General features: G+C 44.4%; 1 protein-coding gene across 5 annotated transcripts; it reads left to right on the forward strand.

Moving 5' to 3' along the window:
* The first annotated feature begins 642 nt into the window (after nucleotides 1-642).
* Nucleotides 643-14,097, forward strand: SRSF1 (serine and arginine rich splicing factor 1). 5 transcript variants are annotated; one of them, XR_013833300.1, is made up of 5 exons: nucleotides 644-2,092; nucleotides 6,330-6,514; nucleotides 7,006-7,178; nucleotides 8,057-8,176; nucleotides 8,997-9,498. XR_013833300.1 is itself a non-coding variant. In XM_079954451.1 (4 exons), the coding sequence occupies exons 1-4, from the start codon at nucleotides 1,899-1,901 to the stop codon at nucleotides 8,093-8,095; spliced, it is 591 nt and encodes a 196-aa protein (XP_079810577.1). In that variant the 5' UTR covers nucleotides 643-1,898; the 3' UTR covers nucleotides 8,096-9,498. The 5 variants fall into 5 exon arrangements, 2 of the variants coding, with proteins under 2 accessions (XP_079810577.1, XP_079810576.1); XR_013833301.1 differs by adding an exon at nucleotides 13,257-14,097 and having other exon boundaries at nucleotides 681-2,092; nucleotides 7,450-9,334; XR_013833302.1 differs by having other exon boundaries at nucleotides 681-2,092; nucleotides 7,450-8,176.
* Nucleotides 14,098-16,208: the final 2,111 nt, after the last annotated feature.

Below are 16,208 nucleotides of genomic sequence, written 5' to 3' on the forward strand. Positions count from 1 at the left end.
AAATGATCTATGCAGTATTACCATCTGCTTGCAAGCTGCCTTAAAAGTAATTTAATTTAAAGGCAGGATATAGCTATTCAAAATAAATAAATAAATAAATAAATAAATATACCTTCACAACAGAAAAATATAAAATAGGAATACAAAATACATAATAATAATAATAATAATAATAATAATAACAACAACATATAACCTCCCCTCCCAAGCTCAGTGGGTGACTTTGGACCAGTCAGTGCTCTCAGCTTAACCTACTTCTCAGGATAAAACAGGGAGGGGAAAACCATGTACACCACCTTGAATTCCTTGGAGGAAAAGGTGGTATATAAAGGTGATAAATAAATAAAATAAAATACGCTCCCCTAACCTGTTGCCGCCAGATGTTTTACACTACAACTCACATCCCTGACCATCGGCTATGCCAGCAGCTGATGCAAGTCCGAAACATCTGCAGGGCACCACATTGTGTTTTTTATATTGTAGTTTCATATTGTGAACCACCCTGAAATCTGCAGGTATAGGGTGATATACAAATTTAATAAATAAATAATAAAAGAAGGCTGAAAACTCGGGGTTAGTCACAAAACCCCTGCAGCACGAGGAAGCGGCAATCTATTTGCAACAACTGATCTTCTCTTCTTCGGAGATCCCTCCTAGCTGAGTAAGATTGTCTTCCATGAATACTGTATGGTCTTCCCGGTGTGTCCTTTAAGTGACTGCGGAGGTCAATTCTGGATCCGCAGGTCCTTCCACAGTGGGGACATAGGTTTCCAGGCGACAGTTGATCACAGTGAGGATTTGCCAAACCTGCCTTCTTCTTAGCACGTTTCTCCCTTTCGTCCTGCGTTTGTGCTTCTTCATAGCCTATGGCGCCTTTGGTAGAGGCTGTTCTCCAGCTGGAGCACTCGCAGTGCCACTGATAAGTGGGCATTCGAACACTGGTTTATCTCATTCACACGTTACGTGTGTGGTGTACAACTTCAATATCCAGGTCTACATGAAAGGGACGGGGCGGGGACTATGGTAATAGATGCACCTGCTCTTAGTTTTACATCTAAGAGTGTAAGGTCTACTGGGGCGGGTTTTTGTTTTTTGTTTGCCGTCTATTCTCCTCTGCCCTCACGCCCCATTGGCCAACCGCTCGGCATTGTGGGACTATTCCTTTCCTTGGCGCCAAGACCCTCTCACGCGTGTTGCATTGTGGGGGAAGCTCATCTCCCTCCGGATCTTCTTCGCAAGTACTTTTAACGGTCCGCACGGCTTGAGGGCTAACGGAAGCGCCTTCGCTCCGCACGGCTTAAAAAATAACAAGTCGTCCCGCTTTTCCCTCACCGCCTCGTTAAAACAAACGTGCGCCAACCTCTCCTCGTAGCCTCCAGCAGAAATAAGTCGGGACTACTTTTTTTCCCTTACTCGGAATGGGGGGGTATTAGGTTCGGCGCATGCGCCCTTCGAAGGCGGATGTAGCGAACGGCAACCATGAAGTGAGTGTCTCCACGGCCCGCCTCCCAGCCAGCAGAGTGTGACGTCGAGGCGGCGCGGAAGGATCCTTGCGCAGGGCAGGTAGGGCCGCGTGAGGCGGACGCCATTTTGTGGCGGCTGCAAAGAGTGGGAACGAAAAGAGGAGGAGGCGCCTCGCTGCTGCTACTACCGCTGCCGCCGCCACGACCAACGCCGCCGCCGCCACCTTCCTTGCTTTTCCTCTCCCGCCTTTTCCTCCCTTCTCTCTTTTTTTAAAAAACAATTTTACCTCAGCTCCTTTTTAAAATATATGCCCCTATAAATCTCCACCTGCCCTTTTCCCACCCGCTCCCGGGCCTCCTCTCGTCGGCTCCGTCTTCCATTTTTCTCCCCTCACACGCGCCCACCACCCAACCGCAACCATTGCCGACCTCGCTATGTCTGGTGGCGGCGTGATCCGCGGCCCGGCCGGGAACAACGACTGCCGCATCTACGTGGGGAACCTGCCGCCGGACATCCGCACCAAGGACATCGAGGACGTTTTCTACAAGTACGGCGCCATCCGGGACATCGACCTCAAGAACCGCCGCGGGGGCCCGCCGTTCGCCTTCGTCGAGTTCGAGGACCCCAGGTGGGAAGGGCGGGCGAGGGGCTGCTTCGGGGGCGGAAGGAGGAGGGGAGGGAGAGGGTCGGCTGAAGAGATCCGCCGCAGCCGAGCAGGGCCTCGTCTTCCACTCGAGAGTAGGCCCGACGAAATCCATCGGCTGCCATCGTTGACTCCGGGGGGGGGGGATTTGGCGCTTGCATGCCGCCCGCAGCTGCGGAATGCGAAACTCGGAACGGCTTCCTTAGCGCGAATCCTGCCTCGTGCGCACGTTCCTCTTAACACGCCGCCTCTGCCTCGTGCTGCACGCTCGGGGCGAAGGAATCTCGACGTCATGTAAAGAAAAACAGCCGCCCTGGGTTATATCCCGCGGGCCAACTCGAGAGTAGGGCTGGGCGTTAGGTGCCACCCGCAATTGGAAATGCGCCGTGGAAACGGATGAGCACTCCGGTGCGGGTTTTTCCTACAAGGCCACATTTTTCTACGTGGTTTTTGGCTAGGTGGTGGTTATTTTTAAGTGGGGGGGGGCAAAGCGATTTTCCCCAATGTTTTATAAAAATCCAGCGTAAAGGCCACTGATTTCAATAGTCTGCTCTTGAGTAGGACTGGGAGGCAGATGGCCAATTAGAACCATTGGGTTGTATCACACTTTTATTCAAGAGTAGAATTGAAACCTGGAGGCATGAGTCCATAAGATTGGGCTCTGTTTCTTTACATGTTTGAATCCTTGGGATTTCTGTTTTACATGCTTTTTATATGTATGTTTTTAATACAGCTGTTTTATTTGTGTTAGGCTGTGTTTTTGTTTAACGTTTTAATGATGTATTGTTTGTTTATGGGGTACACACCACTTAGAGTTTTTTGAAATATTGAACGGATTTTAAATGCTTTTAAATAAACAAATTGTGACCTTTATTTTCAATGGATTCACTCTGAGGATACAAACCAGTAGGTCTACTTTTTGAGTAGGACTAAAATTGGGCATAGCCAATTTTGTGTACTTGTTTAAAAACAGGATCCTAAATCATTACTTTTCAGAAAGTAACAAACAGTTGAATTCAGTAGGGCTTACCTCCAGGTAAGTGAAGTTAGAGTTGCAACCTGTGGTGGTTGTTTCTTTCCCCCCTACTTTCTTAGCTCAAATTCAAAGGTTTTTATATATCTTTCTTTTTGTCTTCACAACAATCCTGTGGAGTAGGTCAGGCTGAGATAAACACACTGGCCCAAGGACCCTAAGGCTTTGGGTGATGGGGAGAGAGTGTTTATAGCTAGCAGAGCTGTACTTAGAAAACGTTTACTACTTCTAGATAATTTATCCTGGCCTTCATAAGTGCTCTGCATATCTAACCAATCCAAAACCCATACCTCTTTGTCAGTTCTTGCACCAACCCTGTTAGATAAGTTAGGCAGAGAAAATGAGAGTGCCAAAGGCCACTTCATATGCTCTAAAGGTTGAGGACTTTGAATCATTTTCTTGTAGTAGCCCTGCTAGGAGGCTATGCTGATATACGGTGACTGGCTCCCAAGATCCTTGAGCTAGTCACATGCTGTCAGCTTGATGTACCTTGCAGGGTGGTTGTAAAGGATAAATGATTTATATCCCCACACAACCCCATGAAGCCCACTGGGCTATCACTATCAGCTTTTTTTTTACTATTACTCAGCTTGACCTGCCTCACAGGGTTGTTGTGCAATGCTCAGAGAGCCTTGGAGATATGGAGGAATTAAAATGTAGTAATATGCAGTCCCATATAAATCTTTACTATGCATTCATAGGATTTGACACTGTTGTTTATTTTCTTGTTTGTTGCTTCAGGAAAGGAAGGTGGGTTGCAGGTATTAAATGAAATAAAAATGGAATGATCCTGTGAGTGCTTGCTTGGAAGCATGTTTTCCTAAGCCAGTTGTCTTCAAGCCTTTTTGCCCCAAAATTCATGTTTAACTCCCAGGCTTTTAGTGATGAAATTTCATGCTTCACTGTGTACGTGTAGCATTGTGTTAATTAATTGCTCTTTTTAAAATAATGTTACAAAAGCTTGTATTGCCTTACAGCCAAATGTCATCACAATTATTCTTAAACTTTATTGCTAGCCACCTTAGAAGCTTCTGCTGAAATGCAGAGTAGATTTTTGCTAAAGACACAAACTACAACTTAAAAGTAGGACCCACCCATTTTTAAAATCAATTTTGTATTGCTTCTTAGGTCTCAAGGGCAGACAGAACCTCTATACTGCACTTTTTGTGTATAAAATGAGATTTTATTTGGGAGAAACTATGCCTGTGGAAATTTCCACTTTCACAACTTTTCAGAATTTGTGGGGCTGTTCTTCATTGCCTCTGTTTTCTCCTGTTTTTATCAATTGTCCCAATGCTTTTGAATGCATAGAAGATTACAACATATTACATATTTGTGAGCAGTTTGGTAAAAAAAAAACCCACTTGCATGCTTTCTTGTGCATCTCTATGTGTAAAAGGTTAAAATATTTTTCTTATGAATAAAAATTTAGGGGAGGGACCTGGAAATTCCCCAAGAGTGGTGCAAGCCCTGGGTCCTGGTGTAGGCAGACATCATTTACTGCCTCTCTCTTGAGACTCAAGAGAACTTTTACAGTTTTGTTGATTTTTCTACATGGAACCCCACAACTCAAGGCTTTTGTACACACATCCCAACATGGCTATACAGCAGAATCTTAAGACAGAGAGAGCTGATCTACAAGTTGTGCACAATGCAGTAGAAGAATTCCAAACTAGCATTTCATACTACAACTTGAATTATCATTAACACTGAAGAGAGGATTAGAGTGACCATCTTCCTGAGGTGCTACTTTAACTATAAGCAGTCTCTTATAAGTGTATGTACACTTGTAAGTGTACATAGAGTTGCAGAACTTCAAAAGTTCATTTATTATTTTTTGTACTGTTCTGGTTTTTTAACAAGAGCATGCATAAATGGCAAGTAGTTTTCTTATAAAAGTAGTGGCTAGTATTCAACTAAATCATTGTGGACAAACCTCCCCTCCCATTTTCTCACCCCACATGCTCTCCCATCTGCTCTGTGGCTTCCCCTAATGATTCAGAGCAGATTTGGGACTGTGCCAGAGAAGGGGGCAGGGAGGGAAGGAAGGAAAAGTTCACAGTGATTTAGTTGGGATACAGCTCAGTACATGTTACTAAAATCTTGTTAATGACTTAAAATCATGTCTTTGTTTTACATAAAAGTAACATTCTTTTAAGTAATTAACAAGGTTTTAGTTCCTGTTCTGTTGTGGTGGTCTGGTTCCTTCATGCATTGGCATAGCACATGCAAATATAAAAGGCTCCACAATGCACAAACTCAGGCACTAGAGGAGGTTATGAGGTGATATGATAGCCATGTTCAAATATATAAAACGATGTCACATAGAGGAGGGAGAAAGGTTGTTTTCTGCTGCTCCAGAGAAGCGGACACGGAGCAATGGATCCAAACTACAAGAAAGAAGATTCCACCTAAACATTAGGAAGAACTTTCTGACAGTAAGAGCTGTTCAACAGTGGAATTTGCTGCCAAGGAGTGTAGTGGAGTCTCCTTCTTTGGAGGTCTTTAAGCAGAGGCTTGACAACCATATGTCAGGAGTGCTCTGATCGTGTTTTCTGCTTGGCAGGGGGTTGGACTCGATGGCCCTTGTGGTCTCTTCCAACTCTATGATTCTGTGATACTGATTTTATCCAGCCTTTCCCTCTAGCTTTCTATATACCACTGTGTGTTTAGGCCGGGATCCCTTGTACGAGTTGCTTCCTCGTTCCACCTATCTTTGCTTTGCTTTTCCCTCCCAAACCCCCACAGGTGGGTCAAATTCCATGCTTGACATGACACAGGGTACAGCTCTGTTACTTGTTTCCCAGTTCTAGCTCAGGGTTTTCCAAACTTGGGTCTCCATCTGTTTTTGGCCTACAACTCCCATCATCCCAGACCACTGGTCCTGGTAGCTAGGGATGATGGGAGTTGTGGTCCAAACAGCTGGAGGCAAAAGTTTGGGAAACACTGATCTAGTGCTACACCATTCCAACCTAACTTGTGCTCAGGTGAAAAGTTTTGTCACTCAGGACTGTTGGTTTCTCCCCTTGCAACTGCAAGCCTATATAGGATAGTGACCTGTACTTCTAGTGTCATTTACTTAACAAGGGAGGGGCAGTGACATGCTGCCCAGTAACAAACGCACAATGCACTGCCAGCTCTCAGGAACCTTTGATCTATCTTCAGTGTGGTCCTCTTCCATTTTTGCAGGGATGCGGAGGATGCAGTCTACGGACGGGATGGATATGATTATGATGGGTATCGTCTACGTGTGGAGTTTCCTCGAAGTGGACGGGGCACTGGCAGGGGAGGAGGAGGCGGTGGAGGTGGTGGGGCCCCAAGGGGCAGATATGGACCCCCATCCAGGCGATCAGAGTACAGAGTGATAGTATCAGGTAAGTCATTTGTGCACTTGGGAAAAGCAGCTTTCTTTGTTCAAATACAGCTTGATCATCCAGGAAGAAGATAATACACATGCATGTATCAAATGTATTTCCGCTTGCAACTTTGGGCAGGTATTTAGTGAGTTCTGAGAACTTGGCATGCTGCAAAGCTTAGTTTCCATTTTCTTTTCTTAAAGTGGTTGTTTGGTCTTGTTAAAAAAAATCAAAAGCAAGCTTGCAATGGTTATTTGGGGCCCTAGTGCCTTATAGAGCTTCCTGCTTCTATTGCCTTTTTAAAACAACAATAAGCCTTTGTACTTTCCAAAAATCCTGAAACCTGGATGTATGTACTTAAACGTGTTGTTAACATGCAACTTGCTGGAAAAATTGAATTTCTACTTGTGACCCTCTCCAAAGACAGTTCTTTCTTGAGTATATGAAGGTCTGATGGCATCAATCTCTGCTTAATAGCATTTAACTGAAAGTAACTGTCTCTTGTTCAGGACTACCTCCCAGTGGAAGCTGGCAGGATTTAAAGGATCACATGCGTGAAGCAGGTGATGTATGTTATGCTGATGTTTTCCGAGATGGAACTGGTGTCGTGGAGTTTGTACGGAAAGAAGATATGACCTACGCAGTACGAAAACTGGATAACACTAAGTTTAGATCTCATGAGGTAGGTTTTCCACTTAATGTTTTGACCAGAATTGGATGCACAGGGTTACAGTTGGATGCAATAGGATGGAAGGTAAGGAGGCGCAGTCTCTGTTTGCAGCGTTAACAAATACTGAAAACATGTTGGGACATCCCATGTTAAGAATGGTATGCAGGGAGATGTGATGAAACTCCTCTTGGTTCTTGTAAAAAGACCTTCAGTCTGTCAGCATGCCTGCAAAGACAGCTCAAAAGCGTAGACCTTTCAATCGAAAGTTGTGTCTATTTGATAGGGAGAAACTGCCTACATCCGTGTTAAAGTTGATGGCCCAAGAAGTCCGAGTTACGGAAGATCTCGCTCTCGCAGCCGTAGTCGTAGCAGAAGCCGTAGCCGAAGCAACAGCAGAAGTCGCAGTTATTCCCCGAGAAGAAGCAGAGGATCTCCACGCTACTCTCCCCGTCACAGCAGATCACGTTCCCGTACATAAATGATCTTTAATGGTGCTCCTTTTTGTAGAAAACCCCTCCATGTTGTACGCAGTTTTCCTTTACTCAGTACAGTCTTTCTTTTTTAAAAAAAAATTCAAGCTGTTTTACTCAAAATTGGCTAAAGTGTTGAATTGCATTCTTGTATAATATCCCTAGTGAGTATTTGCTCCTTAACATCAACATTCCCTCATGTCTTTGATGAATTGTATTTTACCATGTCCTAGGCAGGGTTCTCTCTAGTTAGGTAGTTTGCTGCCCATATTCTCTTCCAATATGGTATTGCTGTATAATATGTCTTTGTTCAACTATGGTTTCTACAAGCTGGGAATGTTGGGGGGAAATTGTGGTTTAACTTGTCTCTTCTGGGGGAGTTTACATTTTTATCTTGCCTTTTCATGTGTCTTTCTGTAGACATATCTGAAGAGATGGATTAAGAATGCTTTGGATTAAAGGATTGTGGAACACATGTCAATCATTTTAGGATTGTCAAAAGGAGGATTGAGGAGGATCAGATCAATAATGGAGGCAATGGTATGACTCCAAGTGCTATTGTCACAGATTAAATTGGCAGTATTGACCTTATACTGAAACTAGCCTAGTACACAACACCTCCATTGTTCCATTAGTTAGCTGTAATCTTCTAACTTCCATGATGCAATGAATGCTAAATGTACCCATGTAACTCTTCCAGTCTCTGGGGGTGGGGGGCGTATGCTGAGTGACTGCAATGTATCATTTGATTACAGGTGCAAACCATTAGTGCACCTGTAAAGTACAGGTTGTTTCAAACCTGTAAGTATAACCTCAATACTGCTAAAATCTGCATGTCCTCTGTGTGACTGATATAGCATTGCTGTTTCATCTTAAAAGTAACAGAATGAAAGCAATTATAGGAGGGGTTTTTAAACATGGGGGATTCTTTTTAAATCCACGTCTTCCCCTTCAGGATAAGTCGAGAGTTGACTTGCATCAATTAAATTTGTTACCTCCCAGATAGTAAAATAATGAGCTTTTAGTTTAGATATGCAGTAGGTGGATAGCTTTAGCAGCAAGTTTTTGCAACTTCATAGAAAACTTTTTTCAACCACCAAACCTGTAAAGCGCCATATAGGAATTGATATGTTGGCATTACCAGTTACCCTGTGTAAATACTAGAATGTTTCCTCCAGATAATTAACATTGCTAAAATCTAAGCTTCACAATTCAAAAGCTTGTCTTGGGGAATTGATAGTTATGAATGCCAATCTTTATTATTCAATAGCAGACATAACTTATCATTCTCCTAAATCCTATTTTTCATTACGGTATCTAACTTTTTGCCTCCTTTTTTTTGGTTTTGCTGGTTATAAAGGTTTGGATTGGAGAGGGCTCACTGGATCCCAATCCTTGGAGCTGGATCATTGGATTCAAATCATAATGTGGATAGGATAGGGAGGATCAATTGCAAGGATTCATGGAGCGGGATCAAATTACCAGGAACATAGGAGTGGATTCCTGCCCCAACCAAACCGCATTCGTGTGGATTTTTATTCAACTCAATTGGCTATTCCAAAGATTTTTCCTATTTTTGACGATTGGAGCCCTTAAGATGCACGATGGAGTTTTCATTTTTTGGTAAAAGGAGCAAAGCAAGGACCTGGAGAGGTACGCTGGAGCATTCTCCTTGGAAGGATTCAGCACGAGTAGATGGTAAATGTTAAACGGGAAAAGGGGGGTTTGTTTAAAAACGTTAAACCAATAAGTCATTTATCTAAATTTAAAGACAAAGAAATTGGAGTCTTAAGATTAAGTAGGTTTTCAATTGGCTATTGCCTTTTTTTTCTTTTGACAAAATAAAATTTTATAAAAAAGTGCATGGTGGTTCTGTTGTATTAAATAATGCCCTCTTACATTGTCTTGTGCCATGATGAATGAATTCAGCCTTTAAGCTCCTCTGTCCTTGGCCTGGGAACTGAATGGGTATTTGTGGCCCGTTCGTTTGCATTGGATCCCTGTCACCCCATGGGAACAGTGGTGAGCCGTGAAGAGGGTTGAGTTTGACCCCTCTTGGAAGTTGAGCATCGTGGATCCTACATGGTCATGCAGCTGGAGTTCAAGCAAAATAGTCTGCTCCTCTATAGTGTGATAGAAAACATTGTTCAAGGGCTCTCACAACTGTTGGTGAGTGCAGATTTTGGATAACAAGGTAAGACTATTTGACTTTTGTATTGGGCAAGACAAGTTTATCAAGCCAGTGCTTTAGTTTCGTGTAAATAGACCTTGGAATGTGAACTGCCTGTGGGCTGACTCACTTTTCCATTGCCTTACCTTCCTACTTCAGAGCTCTTGAAAGGCCACACTTGTGGGCTAAAAGTTAATCCAAAGAAAGTACTTTCCTGAAAGATAAATGGCAGCATCTGCTTGAGGCCACCTCATGGATCCTGGTCTCCCAGGCTCAACACTGTCAACCCTGCACTTTGCTGGTCATTAAGTCTAGTTCCAAATGTGGTGGGCTGTAGCACCCGTCCCCTATGCTAGGCAGTACTTCTCACCGCTCTTGACACATCCTGTATGCAAGTAAAGCGATGCACCCATCACTCCACACGCATGCTCAAAAACTAAGGTATTGCAACCTAACAGCTATAAAAGTCTGATTAGCTGACTTGAGTAGGGGGTGCACTTTTAAGTAAGGTGAGGAAGAGCCATTGTATTACAATGTGAACCACACATTCTCTGGTTCCTGCTAATCTGGAAGTGATGAGGATGTCCTTATTGTTGTCCAGTACTTGCTACGTCAGCTGCTATAAAGCTGTGTGCCTTAAGATGTAGTGCTTGCAGCTAGTTCATACTAACTAGAGTGGCAGGAATAGTGCCGGCAAAATCATCCGATAGGCTACATTGTGATGAAGCCATTTAAGGTAGAATAAGCACCAGTCTCTTGGGAGTTCTGAGGGTATAAACAAGTTCTTTGGCCATGCATCAAATGCTAAAAACTTACCTTTTAGCAGGCAAACACAAAGGGCCCTGGAATGACACTGGATCCTTTGTGTGGTTCTTCACCCTGTTTAATTGTGTAGCTCATTGGATGAAGATTGGATCCTGAAAGGCTGGGTTCAGATCTCTTAGCCATAGAGTTTACTGGGTCAGGGCCAGTCAGTATCTCCACCTTCCTCACAGCTATTGAGGAAGAGGTAGAGAGGGAGTGCCCTATTTGCAGTGCTTAGGTTTTTGCCTTCACTGGTGCTGGGGAGGCCCTGTGCATCACAGCTGCTTTTTCAAAGTCCAGTAAAGTCCTCTTGAACTGTAATGACTGAGGAACAGTGAGCTTCCTCAGAAATGTAAACTGAAAATAGCTTCTTGGGGAACTGCTGCATGATGAGACTTTGAGCCTTGCTGAGGTAAACAGGATTCTAATGATAAAAGGTCTACGCTTGTTTAGTAACGGCTAAAAAGGCACAAACAAGACAAAGGAAAAAGGTAAATATTCATCGGGGGAAAGCCAGACCTGTAATTAACATGTGACTTGCCTTTGCATAATAAAACACCTGGGTCTTAGCTTGCGGCAAAATATTGTCAGCCTCATAAGGTTTCTGGTGCTGGATCAAACACCCTAGAGTACGGCACTTGCTGCATAATAATGCAAATTATAGCCTTCAATAATTGGCACATGATCCTTCAATAATTGGCATTTGATCAAGTTGCTTCGTGGAAAACAAAGTGATACTGTGGTAGGGGGGAGCCTCTGGCTTCTCTTAGCCATTAATGGAGCTACTTCTCATGATTCACTACTGGAGAATCTACACTTTTCTCAAGAAACTACTTGGAAGCAAAAAATAAAAAGGTTAATGCTCCTGAATGTATGTTTGTAGTTGGGATTAGCAGTTGGGGGCCTTGCAGCCAAGTAAAACAGGAATGGGGAGCTCCTAGCCTTCCAGAAGTTGCTGGCCTACTCCATTATCCCTTTCTTCTGACCATGTTAGCTGGGGCTGATGGGAAGTGGAACCCCACGGCTGAAGGGCACCTTATTGGTTATTCCTGGTTTAAGGAATACAATTCTGCACACTTAATCAGTTAATTTAGCCAGCTAAAACACTTGCATAGAGCCCTTGCACTCTGTAGGAGGGTATACTTCAAGTTCAGCTCTTGCCTGAATCCCACCTGCCCTCCAGAAACTTATCTCTTGCAGTAATGTGTCTGCACATGTGGGGTGACAAAGGGCCCAGTTGTCAGAAGCAGTAATTAGTAGGTAGCAATCAGAATTTTCATTTACGTAGGATGGAAAGGAAACGCCTTTCAGTTAAATCCAATGCTGCCGTTCTGCCTTTGCAGCTTAGCTTTTCCTCCGCTGAGCAGCCTGTTCAGCCTCAAAATCTCCAGGGGGCTGGGAGAGACTAGCAGATTTTGGGGTGAGCATGGGTAGGAGAGAGAGTCTTATTAATGCAAGCAGAACTTGCATTATTGTATTTTAAATTTTCATCCACCCTGGAACCTGATGGTAAAATAAATAAATAAATAAATAAATGTATAAACAGGAGTATATAATACCACTCCAATGGCCGCGGATGAACCTCTCAGCGACATTCATAATTGCATCTGGTAGAACCAGGGGGTTGCAGTGTCAGATTATTTGCCAGATCCTGACCACAGAATATCCTTGTGAAGACCTTTGGCCATAAGTCAGAGGTTTTCATCCTTTCTGAGTTCACGGCTCTCTTAAGCAACTACATTCTTTCTGTGGCACCCTTGTGGGGACCAGGAGCCCAGTTATGTCACCCCTTAGCCTCTCTCCCCTCTCCTTGGGAGTTCTCCGGGCAGCTACTGCTGCCGCCCCTGGTCTCTGAGCTGCCTCCAACCAGTGCCTGCGGAGCTTATAGCCAGGGCTGCTGCAACTAACAGCTGTGCAAGTATTTGGGAGGCTGGGGCTCTAGAGGGCATCAGAGGAGAAAGGAAAGAGGGACAGAGATTTGACTAGTATCAGCAATGTGATTGGCACCTGGGTTGGGCAAGTACCGGTAATCCTTTGGTTGCTGCAGTTGGAAAGTGTGGGAAGGTTTTAACAGGCTTGTAAAGAAGTTTGTTAAACTTGAGGTGGAGAAGACCTGTGACCCTCCAGATGTTGCCATGGCTGCAGCTCCCATTCCTGACCCATGTCCAACATCTGGAGGGCCACAGATGTCGCCCCACCCAGCACGAAACTTCAGAATCCGCGGTTAAGCAATGCTTTTTATTGGGACCTGCAAAAATGTGACAAGCTTTCAAGATGTCCAAGACACTTCGTCAGGAGAGCTCAAAAGCCTCGCTTCTGCCACATTTTCATAGGTCCCAATAAAGGTATGGCTGAACTGGTTTTTACGAACCAACATGGTTACATTAGCTTTTTAAGTGCATTAAATGTTAGTGTATAATCTGCCCCTTTTTCAGTTCAGAGAATAAAATTGTGTGCGCTAGAGTTAAATGGACTCCAGGATTGCCCTCTTGCTTTTTAAAATGTGTGTTGCTTTTTGGTAATCTCTTTGATTCTGTTTTCTGCTTGCTGCTCAGAAAAATGTAGAAAAAAATAAATCGGTAAAACCAGGAAATGAAACGTGAACTCTCTGGCTGCAATTAGTTTGCATATCGTTTCTGTTAACAGATGACTGAGGCATGCAGACTTGGAGCCCTGCTGGTGGATGATTTGAACTTGGAGCCAGGAGAGGATTCCTAGAGGCTTGCCTATCCAAAAGACAACCCTTTTCCTCCTTGAATGTTTTCAGGCCCTTGCAGAACAGTTCAGCAGTACACGGGAGAGGAGGAGACCCGTTTTTGTTTGCTGGATCACGGCCTGGCAAGCTTTAGCATAGAATTCCTTCAGCATCACTGCCATTGTGTTTCCTGGAGTCCATATCCACCAAAGGGGAAGAGGGCATTTAGGCATTGCAGCGACTGAGGACTGTTTAACCCTGCTGGATGCGATTCCTCTCAAAATGGGGTGGGTGCAGATTGGCCTTTTTTGACTGGCCCATGGTGATTTTCGAATGTAGTTGGCATTAGCATTTTCATAGAGACCTCAAATTGCCAATGGCTACTGGCATTTTTGTTCAAGAGCCATCTCTGTAGCCAGTAAGCAACATACAAACGACATAAGCAACACCAGATCTCTCAGCACCCAGGCACTGCAATGTACTCAGACTCAACTAGTCACAACCTTGTGCTCCTTGCCTGACAGTGTGCAAGTTGTTAAGCATATCCACCATTCCAGACATGCACACACTCTTGCTTCCCTCATGTAAGGGAAGGGAAGTTCAGCATACTGCTGAACCTACTGAATACAAATACTTGGTCAGAGGTCACATACAGAATTTGGCAGAGACAGGACTTGAACACAGGACTCCTAAAATCCATGTCCAGTTCTTGTTTTCTATGCCCCTCGCAACTCATAAATCTTGTGATCTGAAGCATTTATAAAAGTTGAATTTACTTCCATTACTACCATACTTGTGGCTCTTGATTTCCTTTGCAACTCTAGGTCATGAGGCCTATGTATTGGAGGTCCTGAATAACTGTATTTAAAGCATTTCTTAAAGGACAGTGCAATGCACTAGAATTTCATCATGTCACAAACAAGGACCAAATACTTCCTCTTCCCCAGCTGTGGTCATTTAGCTTGTGGAACTAGTCCGTTGAAAATAGTACAGCAACTGAATTAAGTAAAAATCACTGGGGCCCTAAAACAACATATTTTGAATAGGTGCACAATTCAAAGATTTGGAAAAATGCTCTAAAACTGCTCTTAATGAGCTGTGCCATTGGACTCTTGAGATCGCGTTCACATTCCCATGGTGCTAAATCACCCTTTCTGGCAATCCTTTTTCACTCTTTGCAAGCCATGACTCCTGCAAAAATGAGAAATGGCTTAATTCCTAGTGACTTCTGCACATGTTTACTGGATGAATTACACCCCCTCCCCCTTGGTTCTTGCTTAACGTACGGGCTCCATGCCAATTTAATAGCTGCACTGCTGAGGAACTGAGTGCAATGCAGGGACACCTGACCTTAGTTCTGAAAAGAGTGCGATGTTCTGTAACATTGCTTGCACCCTTGAATTCTGATTCAAGGATCCAAAGAACCCATGACTGCAGAAAGCCGCCTTACACTGAGGTCAGACCAATGGTCCATGTAGCTCAGTATTGTTTGGCTCGCCAGGATTGAAGGCAGGCTTCTCTCCCCATCTTACTTAGAAATACTGGCAACTGAAGCAGAGGTGTGTCTGTAAATCTGATGGTCATCACTGAGCTATGCCCCTGCCCCTAACATCACAACCAGAACAGGAGGGGTGTTTTTTTAAGGGCAGTTTGTTAGAGTCAACAAGATATGCTAGACTTGTGCAAATGTCTCAAAGGCCACAGTATCCGCTTTTCCTGGAAAGCCTTTCATTCATATTGTTTACAACAAACCAGTTGAAGAGGTGTTTCTCTGTTAGGCCTGGGCCTTCAGTCCGTCTGCAACTCTGGGTCCATGCTAGGGATGGATGTATCCCATCTTATTGCAAGTCCTTCAGTCTCACAAGTCTCCTAAGTCCACATTAAAGGTAAAGGTAAAGGTACCCCTGCCCGTACGGGCCAGTCTTGACAGACTCTGGGGTTGTGCGCCCATCTCACTTAAGAGGCCAGGGGCCAGCGCTGTCCGGAGACACTTCCGGGTCACGTGGCCAGCATGACATCGCTGCTCTGGCCAGAGCCGGAGCCGGAGCCGCACACGGAAACGCCGTTTACCTTCCCACTGGTAAGCGGTCCCTATTTATCTACTTGCACCTGGAGGTGCTTTCGAGCTGCTAGGTTGGCAGGCGCTGGGACCGAGCAGCGGGAGCTCACCCCGCCGCAGGGATTCGAACCGCCGACCTTTCGATCGGCAAGCCCTAGGCGCTGAGGCTTTAACCCACAGCGCCACCTGCGTCCCAAGTCCACATTAAAAACAACCAAAAGTTTTCGTTTAATTTTTTGGAGGTGTTTTATCCCAAAAGATAAAATGATTTATTCTTTATGCTGAGAACTGTTTCAGCATTGGGAGGAATGTATGAACCTACGAAAATACTGCAAATAACTTGCTTTCGCAGCAGAGCAGGCTGAACCACAACCTTTAACCCTGATGTGCTAGCCTTCCTACTTGCAGGGAAGTTTCTGGGGAGGCACCACTTTAAAGTGGTGTAGACAAGATGATACTTTCCAATTGCAAAGAAGTATGCTGCAGCTGCGTTTTGGGATGGTTATCTTGGAACATGAGCCAGAAGGTAAGACAATGATTGTACTGCTGTCTGCTGGAAAGCAGACAAGACTACTCTGCCTCCCCAGGCAGGTTCAAGACTGATGCTTCCCCTGAGCTGTCCTTTAAACAGTGATCTGGTAAATTCCCCCTAAGAACCAGCATAGCATTGCTCAGGGCATTGTTGTGAATTTTAAAACTGCCCCACTAACTTGCCACCTCTTGCTTGCATTCTAAGAAAAGACCAGAGGCACACTGATGTAGCAAGGAGGGCATTTGTGTGGGTTCCTTCAAAACCTGGGCCAAGCCTTGTGCATGTGTGCACGCATGCATGCTAAGATGCATA

The sequence above is a fragment of the Podarcis cretensis genome (assembly GCF_951804945.1).
Source record: "Podarcis cretensis genome assembly, chromosome: 15".
Classification (NCBI taxonomy): domain Eukaryota; kingdom Metazoa; phylum Chordata; class Lepidosauria; order Squamata; family Lacertidae; genus Podarcis; species Podarcis cretensis.